The 18523-nt window shown below is 36.7% G+C and overlaps 2 protein-coding genes across 12 annotated transcripts in view; one reads left to right on the top strand and one right to left on the bottom strand.

Annotated features, from left to right (window-relative positions):
• Positions 1–18523, bottom strand: part of LOC121879703 (nuclear receptor coactivator 6-like) — a 135287-nt gene that overhangs the window by 108804 nt on the left and 7960 nt on the right. For 4 of the 11 annotated variants that reach the window (XR_006091400.1, XR_006091401.1, XR_006091402.1 and 1 more), the window contains exons 1-3: positions 12112–12226; positions 11455–11573; positions 8896–8988 (exon numbers count right to left, since the gene is read on the bottom strand). The gene's annotated coding sequence lies outside the window, so the exon portion shown is untranslated. The other 7 variants (XM_042386444.1, XM_042386443.1, XR_006091404.1 and 4 more) reach the window with 6 other exon arrangements.
• LOC121879707 (gastrula zinc finger protein XlCGF8.2DB-like) lies at positions 13536–17775 on the top strand. The gene is made up of 2 exons (XM_042386453.1): positions 13536–14086; positions 15386–17775. The coding sequence occupies exon 2, from the start codon at positions 15439–15441 to the stop codon at positions 16537–16539; it is 1101 nt and encodes a 366-aa protein (XP_042242387.1). The 5' UTR covers positions 13536–14086; positions 15386–15438; the 3' UTR covers positions 16540–17775.

The following is an 18523-nucleotide window of genomic DNA, read 5'->3' as shown; positions in this document are numbered from 1 at the left end:
TTTGATTGCTCACTTAATAAAAATACTAAACCCTCAATAATTCAATATTAAGAATTCAATATTTTGGATTAATTCAATATTTTGGTCGATATATGAAGAAATGTAAACCAAAGCACAAATCAAGAGAAGTACAGAAATTTAAGTAAAGAATCGACTAGGTTAATAAAAGTTATTTTAAGTGTGCAGTAAAGTATGAAAAGTAAAGTAAATGTACCTGTAAAATAATTAAGAAAAGAATTAGTTGTAAAGAATGTATAATAGCCAGAGCCGTCCCTAGGGGGTGTGGGGCTTGGAGCAAGTCATCATTGTGGGGCCCCCTTTAGGCCCTTTCCTATATACAGTACAGTACAGTACAGTACATATTTCTCTTAATTTTTTGCCGATCATTGTAACATCTTCAGTTGTTTTCCTGTATGGAATAAACATCATCTATATACAGTACCCGATGCTGATGTTAAAACTCGTAAAAGAACAAAAAAATGAAATATGCGACTGTTAGAAAATGGCCGAGCTTATTCGTGCATACAAATTTTGTTACGTCGTCTTTAACACTTGGCCGAATATTGAACGATTCTTGAGATACAACCCAACCTAACCCCAAGGAAGAGAGAACATGAAGAGAGCAAATTTATCATTCATTACAAGAGATAACATAATGAACATTGTCTGTATAATCAGCCACGGTATTAACAAAACACTAACAGCTCTCAAGTATCTTACACACTCGGTTACCATTAACGAGGACAAGAATGATAAATGATTGACATTAAATAAAAGGCATAGCTAAGAGGAGGAAAAAAATAGCTATTTAAAGAGATAATGTGAAGAAGGGAAGAAGATTGAACTCGAAAAAATATAACCAAAACAAAACTGGCCTTCAACAATGATATATGCAGTACTGTATACTGATATTAAAACACTACAAACAGGTGAAATAAATGAACAATTAAGATATGAGACAGGAATAAATGAAGAGGAAGCAAATAGTAAAATATAGTGAAGTATAGAGATATTGAACTGTACACGAAATTTTTTACTTGATAACTGACTGCTATCAACAATATATACTGTACAAAAATAAAAACATATTGCTACACATGGAAGTACATTACTGGATGCCAACGGTGCAATGCAGAGATAAAACACTAGGTTCAATTTATACTCGAGTGTCCAATAAAGTATTATTTTAGTTTCGGTCATCTGGGGAATCTTAGGAATTTAGGTTAGGTTAGGTTAGATATAGTTCCTGGGTTCTGTGGCTAGGTTAGGTTAGATTGGTTAGGTTACATTATGTTAGGTTGGGTTTACATATCTAAATACAGGGATGACCGAAACTAAAATTTTACCTCCAATAACATCTCATGAAAGAAATTAAATAACTGAACTTCAGTAAAAAGACCAAAAGAAAATTAGATTAAATTATACTAATTCTTGTTATTTGGAAGTGATAAAATTCAAGAGAATAAGGAAGTTTTATATAATTATGAACAAAAAATGATTTTTTTTTAAAAGCTCAACACCTAGACACGATAGTATATGATTATTGTAAAGGTAATACCTCCACCCATCACTGGAAAACATTACAATATGCTGTTAAAACAAGCAACAACTACTCTCTCTCTCTCTCCATTACCAGTGATGAGCGGCACAGAACCTATCCGAGATGATGTACAGCTGATGACATGAATAACAATATAAGATCAGGCAAAAATGATGGTTACATAAGATCAAATACCAATACAGACTCAATTTGCAAATTTCATTGTTGACACCGAGTTCTGGTTCTTACAGTATAAGAGTGAACAAGTTATTCTCAAAAGTTAAAAAACTTTGTTCATGTTGCAATTGTAGTTGTTATTACCAGCATTTCTACTGTTCATATTAAGGTGTTCCACTTACATTAACTTGCCATCAAATATTCTACAAATTTAGACGTGTCATGAACTAGATTCTTACCACACAAAAATAAGCCTTATTTGATGACATGTCAGTGTAAAAGTCACGAAAATATTTAATTATAAAATATTGCAGAAAAACGAGAACGGTGACAGTACTGTAATGACACGTCTGAGGAAGGTTATATTACACACACACACACACACTCCCCTCCTGAAATAAGGCTGACCTTAATTTCTTCATATATTGTTTTTTTTTCAGATATGTTACACAGGAACTATAACAGTGTGTGTAGTGTTGGCACTATAGAGGCTGGAGTGTACGAGGTGAAGGGAGTAATGATAAGTTACCTGGAGTGGTCAGCTGGTGTGAGTGTATCATGTGTGGTGGCGACGGCCGCAGATCCCCCCAACACAGCTGCTGCTCACCCACAGTTAACGCTCCGGCAAGCACGATAACGTCAACTTCTTGGTCAACATAACACATCACAACGTAATGATGATCCCAACTCACTCATACTCGCCTTCAGGTAACCACATAATTAATATTTGCATATTTCAAACTTATGCACAAAAACACGACACTGGTATCACTTGGTATTTCTTATAAACGCATAACAACGCGTAATGAAGAATCCTTAGGTGATCATCATGACACGAGAAACGCGCACCTCAACAGAAATAAAGCCCGTCCACAACTGTGCTGGAGAAGATGGCAGCTGATTACCCATAATGCCATCTGCGCGCTCCGCCGCCACGGCGCAGCAGACGAATTTTTTTTAGCGCGCGCGCTGAATTCAAACTAACCCAGCACTTTTTTTCCTCTACCAGAATTATTGTAAATATAATACTAATTATCCAGTTTTTAAGATCGAAATTTAATGTATAGATTTTTATAACCTTTTGGTATAATATCGAGCTTCGAGGAAGTTCTTTCACCAGTTTTAAAATAGTTTCCTTAGTAAGAGTGTTTCATATTTCATCATGTTTTATAGTTAAGCTTTGAGTCAGTACAAATGAATGACTTACATTCTAATTATCCGGTAGCCTCATCTTATACTGATATATATACACAAGAAAGAATAAATTGATATTTTAAATAAAATTCATAATTATAGCAAACTATGTATGTCTATAAATATCATAAACATTACATGACTTATGGTACCCGACTACTTAAGCTCTTCATTATTTATATACAGTTTGTTCATTTTTTTTTGTTCATTTATTTTTTCTCTTGAATGATGCTATACAATACAGTATTTATTAAATGCATATTTTTTTCTTGTCCGTTTAATGAAATTCCATTGACTGAGGCGTCGTTAAAAGAGACATGATAGTACATTATTGAAAATAATCAATAATAGTTTCTTATTGGCAACAAAAGGAGAGCAAAAATGTGATTTGAATGTACAGCACAATAATACAATAGACTTACTACAATCGTCATCTCTAAGTAACTGAAATTGTCAACTATCCACATATTTCACCCATCTCAAAAGTAAGCAATTTTGCAAAAAAAAAAAATCCAGACCAAAACAGACTACCCGTGGGGTCAGTGGTGTTCACAAGTATATCACATCAGATATAGCAAAGTTGATCACAGTCCATTGTGAGGCAGTGAAAACTGGGTGCTTCAGACCAGTCAATCAACAATAAGATGGAATACAGCAGATTGTTGGTTGGCATACACTCAGTCCGCATATTATATCTCCTGAGGTAAGCAATAGACTCTTGTTACATTTGTGATTTTATCCAATTTTCTGATGTTTATATCACTAAATCAACACGTCAGCTTCCAAACACTCAGTACAGTGAGTCCTCGCTATACCTTGGGGCCACAATTAAAATCAAAATGATGAATGAAGGGGTCGACTACCCCCATTGACTTTCATCTAATACACGGAAGATATGTCCCAACAATTGTATCTGTATATAATTGCACTCGGTGTTTTTACAATAACATCTTACAAAATGCAGTAGTATTAAAATAAAACCATTTTATCCATTAAAACATAAGTTAACGAAAACATCAGTCAGTCATTACTTTCCAGTTATTTTAATGAGTACAAACCATACTAATGCATCCACAGTACAAATTTATATTAACACTAAATACAGTATATACTTTTGGAGATACAAACTTGAGAGCGTTGGCAACCAAGCAGTCAGTTACTACCACACGTACACACTGGTTTAAATGGCTAAATTATTCCTCTCATACTCATTGTCATCTGTTACATCACTGTCCAGGACACACCAACAGGGCAAGTATATCTACAATACACTTCCCTTTTCTCTTATGTTTGGATCTTTGTTCAAGTTGGTAGAGACCGAAAGTTGACTCAGAAGATCTCCCTTAGACTACAGTACATACCAGGGATGGTTGTTGGGTCTATGAACATCCAACTCACTTTTTGTGACATTTTTACAGTATTTTTTATTCTTGAGTCTTTTGAATTTGTAATGTTTCGAGCACTAGTGAATTCTTCAGTTTTCAGAAACAAAGGACCTGGTATTATTATTACTATTATTGGCAAATTTGCATAAGTGGGCTCCAACTCAATTTCTTAATTAAAAACACGTTTTTTTGCATAGTTCAGACTATTCTAAAACACCTTTCGTCTATGGCATTTCCATCGGAAATATATATTTTTCGAGTATTTTAATAGATAAAATTTCCAACAATATTACAGTGATATCTCCGCTAGCCGGAACAATTGGTGCTGAGCACTTCCGGGAATGAGAGATTTCCGTGTAACGGGACGACTCTCTCAAAGCCGGAAAAATATCCCCCATCCGCAGAATTTTCCAGGTACAGTATCGGGATTTTTTTATGAATTTTCCGGAAATGCGCTACTCAGAAAATCATTCCCAAAGCCGGAATTTTCCGGAAAATTCCAGCTTTGGGAATGATTTTCCAAGAAAATTTTTATTCCGGCTATAGGAGAGTTCCGGGTTCGGGGAATTCCGGCTAAGGGAGATATTACTATACTTGTTTAAAGTGGGCAGGACTTTGAAGTGGAGGGAGAATGTGGAGTAAAATACTCAAATAACACCAAACAAACCCTTGAAAACTGAACCTAATTTTTCCTAACCTTTAAAAATACTAAAATTATAAAATATTTACCTTATTCACATGTAATAGGTGATGGTGTTGTTTTCGGTGTTCAGATGAGGAGAGATTCACAAACTCTAAAGTGATTCTTAAATTTTTTACATATTGTCAGGTCAGGTCAGGTTAAATTAAGCCATGGCCTACTAGAGCCCATTAGAACAGCGAACAGCCATCAGCAGAGGTGGGAAATATGACTGCGAACATCTTCATTTTTTCCGCCTCTGCTGATGGCCGTGTAGTATTTCAATGTGATTTTGATCTTTTAAAATGTTAGTTTTTACATAATGTAATATTAATTATACGTAATTTGTCTTTGTGTGACTTATTGTTGGTAAAAATAAATATACCGTATATTAAATGCGTCCTCCAAAAGTGTGTAATTTGCTATCAGAATTTAACATTTAATTCATGTTTAAGATTTCTGATTAACTTCCTACGTGCTCATGTTTGAAATAATGAATGTATGTATCTTTATATAATTTAGCTAATTATCATTCTCATCAGAAACGGTCATCCCAACGATTATGAATAAACTCATTTAGAAATACATCATTACTTCAGGACAAAATCGGACAGATTTCCAACTGTCAATCAGCTGTAACTCTTGAGGAGGGGGTGGGGCATCTCTTCTCAGCTGGGGAAAAATGCACTACAGTAATTGAAGACTATAGTACAGGACGAGAGTCATTGGTATCACAAGAGCTGGCAACTCTATGTACAGCGTTCAGTTTAACACTTTTGTAAGGCTCTATCAAATACTTCCGTACAGTACAGGTATCCCCCTAGATACTAACAGTATATCCAATAAATGAACAATCATTATCACAAACATAACCCCGTTATATGGTTAGTATAAACCATTGATGCATTAACACTACTGCAGAATGTTGGTTGTGTTCAATGTATTTATTATTTGCTATTATCTTTACAAGAATTATATTGGTAAAAAACCCACCAGTTGACTGACCTTTTCCCTACCAGAACATAATACAAGACTTCAATCATTCAGTTTAAGTTTTTTAAGTTAGATCCTTAAGTACAGTACAGTAGTATGTTAGAGGAAACCTGTACATATAAATTAAAGTACAGTATATAGTGCTGAAGGTGATGAAGGCAGTGTTGGTCACAAGGTTCAGTAGCCATACTGCCCATAATGGACCATCATCATCATGGTCATGCTTGTGTGGGTCAACCAAACACTACTTCCACTTAACAAAGTTCATTTAAGTTATAGTGGAGGGTTCATTAATTTTCAGAATTTCATATAAAATATTTATGTAAATTTATTTGATGTGTACAGTCACTCCAAAAGGTAACTTTACAATTTTGTGTGAGACAATATGACACAACCAAAGAAGGATTTTGACCACTCTACCGAGACAACAGGAGTCGCAGTGTTCATTTTGAATTTGATCTGTAAAGATACCTTCTGGAGTGCCTGTACATAATGTGGGGTGCATAATGGAAGAGTAATGTACATGCCTAGACAACAGGCAAGGTTCAAGTCTGTTTACATTACTTTAAGTATACAGTATTTCCATAACCCACTATGAAGGCTTTTTACCTCTCAAATGATGTATCCACCTTCCAAAATGTATCTTGTTTTACAAAGGCAACTGTTGAAACAAACATTTTGTTTTTCCACGACTGATTAGTGTCACTTTCACTGATCACCTCAAATATTTGTTAATGTTCTCAATGCTGTGCTGTACTGTACCACACACTTGTAAACACTAGATGTTATATCTTGTGCAAGTGTTATGTAAGGTTTTGACTCATATTCTGTAAAGGCTTCTAAATACAGTACAGAACAGAACACAGGTACTCCTCTAAAGAAATTTCAGCAATACAAACAAATCTCTCCAATTGACTGTTTATACATTAAAAGAGAGTTAAAGGCTGGTAAGATATACTGTAGAGTAATGTGCTATATTTATAAGCATACTTCTGCATTACTTGTAAATGATTACATACATGGTTGTCTGTTCACAGGTGATAGGTTTGTACATATCTTACAGTAAGGGCCTTGGTACACAAAATATGGCTTTGCCAAAGTCACAAGTCTTTTCTGTTTACATATGTGAACCCCTATGTTGATAATTAAAATAAATTTAACAATGAAGTTTTATTTAAAAATCACATGACAAAATTTTTAGGCCTGGGGCTCCTCATCCGGGGAACAGGGACACAGTCCCTTTTCTTAATTAGGCTCAGCCTTAAAGTGTCCTTCCGAGGTTCATATTAACTGGGCCACTAAAACAGTTCATCTCACCCTGAACCAGTGAAGGCCACCAAAGGATTCTTTCACACAAGTGTTTTTTGTCTCACCACTTAGAAATCAATGGCACTCAATGAATTTCTAAGATGGGCGATCAAAAAACGCTCATGTGAAAGAAGCCTTGCGTGCCCTTCACAGGGTGAGATGAGCTGTTTTCAGTGCCCCAGCCATTATGAACTTTGTAAGGACACCTTAGACTGAGCCTATGATGAGAAAAAAAAATGAGTCCCTGGCCCATGCCAGGTTCGAGGGATATGGGTCTCCCTCAAGAGGATCCTGACTCCTGGAACCACTAGACAAACAAGCATGCTGGTTCAAAAGCCATTCACCTCTTGGAAGAAGCCTCCTGACCCCAGCTCTCCTTGTCCCAGGATTCGGCACATCCTTGAGGACCTCCGAGACCCTTAAAAAAAAAAAAAGGATCCTCAACACACACAGAAATGTCCGAGTCATAAGCCCAGAAACACAATGCTCCGAGAGCAAGGTAATTTCCAGAACAGACTTCTGATCCCCATCCTAAAGGGGTAGGGGAAAGTGGGTCAGATGCAGTTGATTCCAGTTGATAGGTGACTCTCTTTATGGTTGGGTTCTGATGAAATGAAACCTGAACCTAGGATGTGGAAGAAATAATAAAAATAATCCAGTGCAGATTAAGTGGCACAAATCCTTCCTTCGCTTGTATAAAACTTCAGTCTATCCAAAGGTGTTTCCTCACTCTTCTTCTGCTACAGTACAGTAAAGTCTTATGTTCTAGTCAAGTTTCTCCCATGTATACATTACTTGAGTATAGTTTTAATTCATATCACCAGCCTTCCTTCCCTCCCTCACTGTAATACTCTTCAATTATATCTCCAGCAGACTTCCCTCTCAATTAACTTTAGTCCAGTCTTCCCTCGCTCTGACCATAACATAGCATACAGCTCACAGGTGGGGAAAGTTGATAATCTCCCAGTAATTTACACAGATGCAAAGAAAATTATCTAAATCAATTCTATCAGGCATTTGTATATTTACAGCAGCATATATATAGTGAAAGGTTCTGCTCTTCCTGTAGCTACATAAAAAAAGGATCTTGGGGTAGGTAGGCAAGCCCAGGATAAAGGAGCTTACTGGTAAGGTTAACCTACCATAAGCATGTACTGTACCAGGTACTATCATTCACTGTAAATGACCCATGGAAATGCATAAATTGTAACCCCTCAAAAATATTATGCATGTATAGTTTGACCCCAACTTTTTACATAAAAATTTGATCATTAAAACTTGAACTATACTTTAAGATACAGTAAACAGTAATTTCATTAAGTTACTTTGTGATTTTCTCTCTTACATAATTATTGAAGTAATATCCTCACTTTATTAAAGTTAACAGCACAGTGTTAACTCTCACTGTTATACACCACACCTTAAAGTCTTAGACATTTGTCAGCTTACACAACATCAGAAAGGTTAAAAAGTCTTTTCAAAAGACACACCAACACCAAAACTCAACACAGCTAAATAACCTGTCAAGTAATGGGGCAGGCACAACCACTCAGCACTTACCTCTACTACAGAAAACTAACTCAGACACATTCAGTACTATAAGGTAGACCAATGTGTACCTTCTTTCACAGAGGTCCTGGTCTGGTGTGATGGTAGATTCATTTGGTGTACAAATCACAGGTGGTGTAGTACATTACTTGGTGCTGCAGGACCTGAGGAGGTTGATAGAGACACACAGATTAGCCCCAACTTATTTCACTTGATGATTAAGCACCTTAATACTACTTGGTGGGTTAAGTGAGGCTAGGGTGGTTAATCTTAAGGTGAAATATGCTAGAGTGTGATCTTCAGATGATCCAAAATTAATTTACACTGATGTGGTTCTTTACGTGATTCACTTGATGTTTCTGAAGGAAGATAAATCGATGATTATAATCTGTTTAACTTCACAATTAGAGATGAATTTCACATTCTCTTAACCAACACTTTGTGGGATAACAGAGGAAGACCCATCAGATATCGATTACTGGTTGATAAGTACTGTACTGTCTATAAATGATAGTACACAGAGATTGGAAAGTGATAACCAATTCACCATTAATTATCTCATCATATATGTACATCAATGTACTGTGGTACTCAGCACTTGTTGCCTGTTTGAACATCATGTGTACAGTGCAGTGGTACAAAACAAAGTGCCCTTCTAGTTCTCCTCGTCAGTAATACTAATATGTGTAATTATATTAATCCTTTCAATCTGATTCATAAACCTTATAATTTTATGCTGGCCAATGTCAGACGATTTTATTCAGCTGAGGGAAACTTCCATCACAGCAGCCAAAGGGTTACTAACATAAATACAAGCACTGTACCAACAATCTGACTCACTAATAATTAGATTATCTTTGAAATTGTCATTGAAATGATGATGTATTTATTAATGTTTAAATATAGGTGTTAACTTTTAGAACAGTACGATGGTTCTATATACGATTGATCAGTTTTAAGATGTTAAAAAATAATCACCATTAACTGCTATGCAATGGTTAAGATCAGTTTTACGATGGTCACTACCCAAATGCTTTTCCTGCATTGTCACTACTATGAAAGCGATGTGGAATAACTCGCAATATTCCAAGACCTGATGATGCAATTTTGTGATGGCATAACTCTTACAACACATACGTGGGACACTGTGCCCATCCCCGGTGACAGCCAAGATGAGCAGTGAGCTCCATCATGTCGTCCAGAGGATAGTTTGCATATGGAAAAAGCTATTCTTTGTACACAAATTAATATACAGTACAGTACAGTACTGTACTGTACTGTACCAGTAAATGTGAAAAAAAAAACTGTGTTGCCATTTGGCACTCTTGTTACTACACACAAGACGGTGAGCCAAGGTCCTCCAGGCCTCTCCCTCCTCCCCTTCCCCTCTATAATTGTTAAGTTTTGCACACCCACAAAATTTTTATTCTCTTTATGTGTTTGACATTATAATTATTATAATTTTTTTTTTGGGGGGGGGAGGGGGGACACGCAATGTATTAAAGATAGTGTGTGCATATCTTCCTGTTGAAACAAGTCTAGTACTGTACATGTATGCATTTTAAATACTGTACAGTACTTGATATGTTTAAAATTAGCAAGAACAATTTGGCTAAATATTGATAACAACAAGTTAAGATGAAGCTGGTCAGACGGTCTAGTCTTATTAGATCCCAATCCAACCTACCCAATACAGGAGGAACATCTCGAGGCCAGGAGAAATTTACAAGGTTAAAAAGCATCAAGACAATGCTTTTGCAGACATGCACATGAAAGGAGTGAGGTACAGAATAGACAAGCAAGTACAAGTACCGGTACTATAGTCCCCAGAGGCACCAACTAGGGAACCAGTTTACTTAGGATGAAAAGGTTCTCAGTTTAACACCAGCCACATGTACAAGGCATCATCACGCCGGCCCATCTCCAATGGTTTTCTGCCTCGACTCAGTCTGCCTCTGACTCTCCTCTGATTTTGCAGCTGACTAAGTGTGTGTAGTGTAATTGTAAACAGAGAAACATGTTACAATCTAAGATGACCATCATATATTATAAAGGCCGCTAAATGAAGTAATATATAAACACCAGTGTGGTGCCCCGGGCATTACATGGAGCGGCGCCATTTGGCAGGAAACTCATTGTCAGATTTATCCCTGTACAGTATTATAAAGAAATATGTATCTATTGCAATGATTATATACAACCATGCATGAATAAAGGCATCCACATCAGTGGTTATACAGTACATGTGTACAGGTTTGGGTGAGGTAGTGTACCGCACATGTGGGAACTTATGTAATTATAGAATGTATACATAGTACAGTACAGTACAGGGACGGTGAAAAATAAATTACAAATGAGAGTGAGTGAAGATGACAGAATTAGAGAACACCACAAGTAAAGAACTACTGTACACTGAATATGAGGAACAACTCAATCATTCAACGAGCTGTTGACATTTGGACCATCTACCAGATGGTCCAAACAGGAGCATAAAGAGACACACAAACAGTAAGATATAAAAAAGGAGACAGACAGAAACACAAATGACTGAGTGACAACAACTTGTCTTAAGAGTTTGACAGGCGCAAAGATTTCCCCTATAGGTTATGAGAGCTGCCCCTTTAGTTTACCTTGGCATAGGTGGTGATGGTGCAGTGTTGGTGGTGGCACCTCTTGTTCCAGGCTCCACTTGGTCATTTTCAGCTGTTATGGTGCAGTTAAATTTTTCAAAGTATTGTTGTAACATCTCCTGTAACAAAAAAAAATTATATTTACTAAAAGTAACTAAGTGAAGATACGTTAAGTTAGGTCAGGTTAGCATTAGGGTGTTCAATATAGTAATCCAGAAGGAATAAGCTGGGCCTAATCTTCATGTTATCCATTCTTTCATCTGAGGTTCTAACTATGGCCAGTAATGAACGTCAATGACTTCACAAGTTGAGAAAAATTTAGCCAAGTGACATAAACAGAGGGCAATGTTTGGGCATTCAATTTACATATTGAAGTAAAATAGAGGTTAGCTTACTTCAAAGTTACGGCTATTTTGTTGGAAGTGAAGATACCATTTTGCCAAATTGTAAAATAGATATTAGGCCTCAGTCATGATTAGCTTTAGCTGGGGATGTTGTACAGATGCCGCAGCTACTCAACTGTTGCTCCAGGTTTAGTGGTCCTAACCAGGGAGTATTTTTACCCAACAACTCCTTTAGCCGCCATACAGTTATAGTCATCGTTTATTTCCCATAAAATTTATATAAAATGAGTTACTGGTATTATAATAAACATACATACTGCACCAGTTAATTTCCAATCACTTTATATTGTGATAATTATCCTGGTGTTCAATGTTCAGGTGTTACTTCTCCTGTCACGAAACAACAACAATACAACGACAGTGTTGCCAACTAAAAACCAACGTTCCCGCTACACTAGTTCCCAAAACCGCTAGATAAATGTATTCAAAAGAGAACCCCAAGTAACCTTATATACATAACCCAAATGGAAATTTAATAATGAATAAAATTATTCATATAAAGACACTATTGAAATAAGTTACATACACATATCATTACAGACTGCTAATCAACCAACTATAAATTATTTTCTGCTTCACTTGTCATAGCATATTACTGTTATTCCAAAAAACTTGTTAACACTAATATGTCTTGACTCATCTATCAGTAAACTGTACGGCTTGTCTCCAATAGCACTGGTTATGTCAGACACGAAATGTGGGTATATGATGTTTTTAATTACATTTTGATCTTGGAATTTGTGTCAGAGATGTAATCTTACTATCAGTGAAACAGTTTTCTCAACGCTAGTCTCTAGGTCATACAGTCACTCCCTTCGTTACTTCTGTGAATATTGAGACTTGGGCATTTTGCTGTTTGGCAATAAATTTTCAAATTAATGTCAATCATTCACTAATAACTTATTGTAAACCCGACTTCCAGCAAGGCAGCAAGCTGACTGTGAAGAGCTGCAGAAGGACCTCTGTGGGCTCCAGGAATGGTCGAAGGAATGGCTGCTAAGATTCAATGTCACGAAGTGTAAGAGGATGCACCTGGGGCGTACCAACGGTAAGGAGGCGTACCATATGTCCCAACGGGATGAAGAAAATGCACTAGTTGAGACTGTGTGTGAGAAGGACCTAGGTGTGTATGTTGACAATGAGCTGAAGTTCTCGGGCCATTGCGAGAAGAAGGTAAATCAGGCAAATAAATTATTGGGTCTTATAAGAAGGTCGTTCAGATATCTAGACGGTCCGTCCCTCGTGACGATCTTCAGGAGTGAAGTGCTTCCCCATCTGGAGTACTGTCACCCCATCTGGTCCCCGAGGTATGCTAGGGACTGTCAGTTGGTTGAAAATGTTCAAAGGAGGGCCACCAGACTGGTGCCTGCACTTCGGCACCTCAGCTACCCTGAGAGATTGGAGCGCCTGAACTTGCCTAGCTTATACTACAGTCGGGCAAGGGGGGACCTAGTTGAGGTGTATAAGCATCTCAGGGGGGGAGGATAAAAGAAAAAAAAAGTAAAAAAAAAAGATACGGGAACGGTAGACCTCTCACCGGGGAGGGAACAAGGAAACGGCAAGCAGAGCGGTACAATTCCTGCGTATAGTTACAATCAGTTATTCTCTATTCGTATTATTGCCGGCAGTTCTCTGATTTGCCCTGCCATCCCGCTAGAAAATCGCTATCCAAATATCTCATCCCGCTAGTCGCTAGATCCATTTTCCTCCAGCTAGATTGAAAGCCAAACCTCGATTTAGTGGGAAAACAGCTAAATTGGCATCACTGTAACAATGTCTGCCGCTGACGAATGACTGACGGGATGCGCAGTGGACTTGTTAATGTAAATAAACAGAGTTAATGGCTCATTTATTATGATAAATTACATCTAATGACCTGAAATATCTTTAACAGAGTCATAAACTGTACATGTAGTATGTATACCTTCGCATGTGTCACTAGTGTTATTGACTAATAAAAAAAGATAAACAATAACAAACAATAAGATGGCCTGAACCACTGTGTCAAACTATTGTGATAAAGAATAATATAATGTATAGCTTTAAAAAACACAAAATTCAGTTAAAAATCTATATCAGGCTGATGAAAGAAAACGTAAGTGTCAACACGGGACAATAAAAATGAAGATTGACGCCACAAAGACTTTTACTATAATAGTCTTCAAGAGCTGCAGAATATATTGTTTACTGAAGAGAACAAAAGTAAATAGGATGACAACTGCTTAAAGGTAAAGAACAACAAGACAAAGAGGATGAATTGATCAAGTATTTACACTGACTGACAAGTGACGCCTTGGAAAAGAGAAAGTATTACTATAATTACAGTATACAGTATTTGTGGAGTAAGATGAAGCTCATATGGTAAAGAGAAGAGTGTAAGACAAAACCCCCCTGAACAAACCTAACCTAACCCAAGGGGGTTTTGTCCGGACCCCTAAAGAGAAAGACCTTGTGGTAACTGCTGACTTTGGTATTGGACTTGTTAGGTTCATCATACAAGCACTGTATCAAAATTGTACTTCATAAAACTTAAGGACCTACTTTTTATATCTAGGGACTTAAACCTTCCACTAACCTTGCAGGATAAAGATTTGTTTTGTGGCCTAATTATTTTATTATTACTTAAAAGGTGTTTTCTTTCTGTATTGTTGTGATTTTAGCAAATCTGAACATTATTTATGGGCACTGATGCTTATTTAATGATACGGTCCCTTTAACACTACCAACGATAATGATGTCTCACAAAGTGGTCAGGGCTTTGAAGATGAGGGAGTGTGGAGTTTATTCACACACAAAAAAACACCAAACAAACACTTGAAAACCTAACCTAACCTAACCAAGGAAAGTCCAAATAAAAAAAAAATTACAATTTATAACTAATGGATGAGGAAAAAGTTATAATATTTGGAGATTCTTCAGGTGTATATGAAGTGACTGGGAGAAGAGCTGGTTTGTGTCATCTTGTTGCTGAACTGTCATGACCAATGATCTTACAAGTCACTCTCACTGAAGGGGTATAGGCAATGAACATATACTCTTAGGTTTTAGTGAAGAAACATTTTCAGTAATGTTCCCTTTGCACTGCCCAGTTTCACAAGTTCTATCAAACACTGCATACTTAATTTTTTCCAGCTGTGAATATTAAAGAAACATCTAAATTAATGCACCTTGTTAATTATCCCTTCTTCATATCCCTGACAACATATATTATGCAGATACTTTTTTTCTGTTGGTGGTGCACGTCCATACACTACACTACCTTGATATCAACACACAGCAAAATTCATTCCAGACTGTGATGTGAATATTAGAGATAATATTGAAACTGTTAGAACTTACTGCTATACTGTATAAATTCCCCATACAGTACAGTACCCACAAAATATTAGACCAATATCCCAGATTAACTATGATTAAACACTAGATAATTGTATCATATTTTTACTAAAGCCGGTAATGTACTGTACTGTCACTTGATCTAAAGTTATTAATTTATTTGTAAGATTAATACTATGACAATGTTTCAGACACTGGTGACTTCACATTCAAGGCCAAATGAAACATCAGGTAGAAACTCACGATGTCAAGTGAAGAAGAAAAGTTCTTTTGTGAGGAATGTGGTAAACTGTTCTACAAGAAGCTCAGTCTGCGGAGACATCTACTTGTGCACAGGAGTGTCAAAAAATACAAGTGTGAAGAGTGTGGGAAGTTGTTCTCTCAGAAATGTAAACTTGAAAGACATTTCCTTGTGCACAGTGGCATAAAAAAATTTAAATGCGAAGAATGTGGGAAAACATTTACACATAAGAGTACTCTAACTGATCATTATCTTGTGCACACTGGTATCAAGAAATTTGAATGTGATGAATGTGGGAAACATTTTTCTCATAAGAGTACTCTTAAGGATCATCTGGTCATGCACACTGGTGTCAAGAAATTTGAATGTAATGAATGTGGGAAACATTTCTCACGTAAGAGTACTCTCAAGGAACACCTGCTTGTTCACAGTGGTGTAAAAATGTTCAAATGTGGTGAATGTGGGAGACATTTCTCACGTAAGAATACCCTCAATGATCATTTAGTTGTACACAGCGGTATAAAAAAGTTTAAATGTAGTGCATGTGGGAAACAGTTCTCACAGAGGAGTACCCTAAGGACACATTTACTTGTGCACACCGGTGTTAAAAAGTTTAAATGTGAAGAGTGTGGGAAATATTTTTTACATAAGAATAATCTTAAGGATCACTTACTCCTGCACAGTGGTATAAAGAAATTCAGATGTGATCAATGCGGGAAACATTTCACCCAAAACAGCACTCTCAAAAAGCATTTGCTCGTGCACACTGGCATCAAAAACTTTAAATGTGATGAGTGCGGGAAACTCTTTTCACACAAGAGTAACCTCAACGACCACGTGCACGTACACAGTGACGTCAAAATCTTTGTCTGCGGTGAATGTGGGAAACATTTTTCTCACAAGGGTCGTCTGAAGACACACCTACTGGGACACAGTGATGTGAAGAAGTTTGGGTGTGGAGAGTTGTTCTCCCATAAGAGCATCCTCAAGGATCACTCACTCAAGCACGGTGGCATCAAGAAATTTGGTTGTCATCACTGTGGGGAACACTTTGAACAGAAACATGGTCTTAAGAAGCACTTGCTTGTGCACGAAAAGACATAGATCAAATGAATGAAAGAATATGTAAATACAAAAGCGGAACCCAAGGAGACAGTCAACATGATGTACCTTTCTTAGTGTACAGTAATAGCATCCTGTTTGGTATTGAACTTAAAACTCACAACTTTTATCACAAAACTTCAACAATGACAAAATATATAACTTCCATTCTCTTTTATATACAGTACTGTGGCACTCAACCCATCTTGAATGATATATTGTAAACATGTTTGTGTGTTTTGACTACTGTGGTACCCTGTTTGAGACCATCACATACAGCATATGACAAACTTTATCCCTTGTTATCTTACAATTGTCAAGTGAACAATAAATTATATACTGTATGTTTTCTTAGATTTTGTGTTTAGTAAATATATAACTAGTCACTTATTGTATCTTAGCTGAAGCACATAGATAGTATATGAACAAATATATGACTGCTCTAAATCCACTGTGATTTAAACAGGTTGACTTGGTTTTATAGTGTTACATAGTGAGTTAGAGCAAGTTATAATATAGGCTGTAAGGCAGAGTTACTGTATTATTAGTCTCTAAGGTGTAATATTTCACATGTACTGTACTGTAGTTCATGTACAGAGTGGTGCACCATACAAAATATTTATCTTCTTATCTTTTTGTCTTTTTTAAGCTGAGGAAATCATAAGAAATCAGTGAAAACGACAGAGAAATTATAACACAAGAATAAAAACACCATTAAATACTCACGTATGGAAACCCAACACCACTATGTCGACTTTTATCTTTCCGGACATGAACATTGCACCAACTCCTTCCTCTGGTGTTAATTTATCTTGTCATCTTTGTTTAACTATGGTGTACTGTATCAACTATGAGACATCCAGTGAAGTATATAGATTGACTTGGAGGTGATGCATCAGTAAACATATAGAGCTTAAAGGGCCAGTTTGTGCATTGAGAGAGAGACAATACCTGTACAGTACACAGTACAGTATATTTGAACAATAATATTTGAGTCAGTAATAAACATAAACACAAATACAGTATTTACTTTAGTCGATATAATGTGTAGTTATGTAGAGTATAGGTTCCTGTAGAGTGATTTACTGTATTATGAAGGGATTATCATAGCTGTGTTGTTTAATACTGTTGTAGTAATTTTAATGTACTAATTGTATTGGATATTGTATTAGAGTATTGCATTACTCCAACTATTGTATCGTACTAAAGCAAAGATGTCTAATAAAATGGTCAAATGTGTGGTGATTTTAACTATCATGTGTTAACCTCAACCAAACACTCGGACAACCTCACCAAACACCCAGCCAACCTCACCACTCAACCACATACCTAGTCAACCACACCAAACACTTTCTTGGAGACGGCTGATGACAATAATTACAGTACAGTACAGGCATCTAGGTGTTAGGCTGGACCAATCAGTGAAGGTAGTAGTGAAAAAAACAAAAAACAACTGAACTTATGTTAGGAATTATAAGTCGTAGCTCCACATACAAAGATAGAAAACGTTCCCCCAAAGTCTCTCATACTTCCCGGTCTGGATTACTGTATACAATACAGGCGTGGAAACTCTACTTCCAAGAAAAGGTGCAACACAAAGATGATTCTTGTACTGTGTTATCTCGAGTATCCAAGCCTCAGAACAAGGGGTCATAAACATTTAAAACCTTGAAAGAAATAAAGAACAAAAACACATTATTTTTTCGTGACATCATGCCCCACCAACTCTTTCAAGACCAGACTTGACCAACACTGGAGCGGGTTCAGGTACATTCAGGAGCCGGTGCATGCCCAGTACTTGCCAACAATGCATAACAGAGATGTGATCAACCGCCCAAGTGGCTAACGAGCCAATAGTGGCGAGGAGGATAAAATTAAAAGTATATAATGTACACGCAATGCAGGTATAGTGTACACACGATGCAGGTATAGTGTACACACAATGCAGTAGTGTACACACGATGCCGGTAAAGTGTACACATAATGC

The sequence above is a fragment of the Homarus americanus genome, unplaced genomic scaffold, assembly GCF_018991925.1.
Source record: "Homarus americanus isolate GMGI-L3 unplaced genomic scaffold, GMGI_Hamer_2.0 scaffold42643, whole genome shotgun sequence".
NCBI classification, from domain to species: domain Eukaryota; kingdom Metazoa; phylum Arthropoda; class Malacostraca; order Decapoda; family Nephropidae; genus Homarus; species Homarus americanus.
Note: the sequence above shows the minus strand (reverse complement) of the source record. Positions and strands in the feature narration are given on the sequence as shown.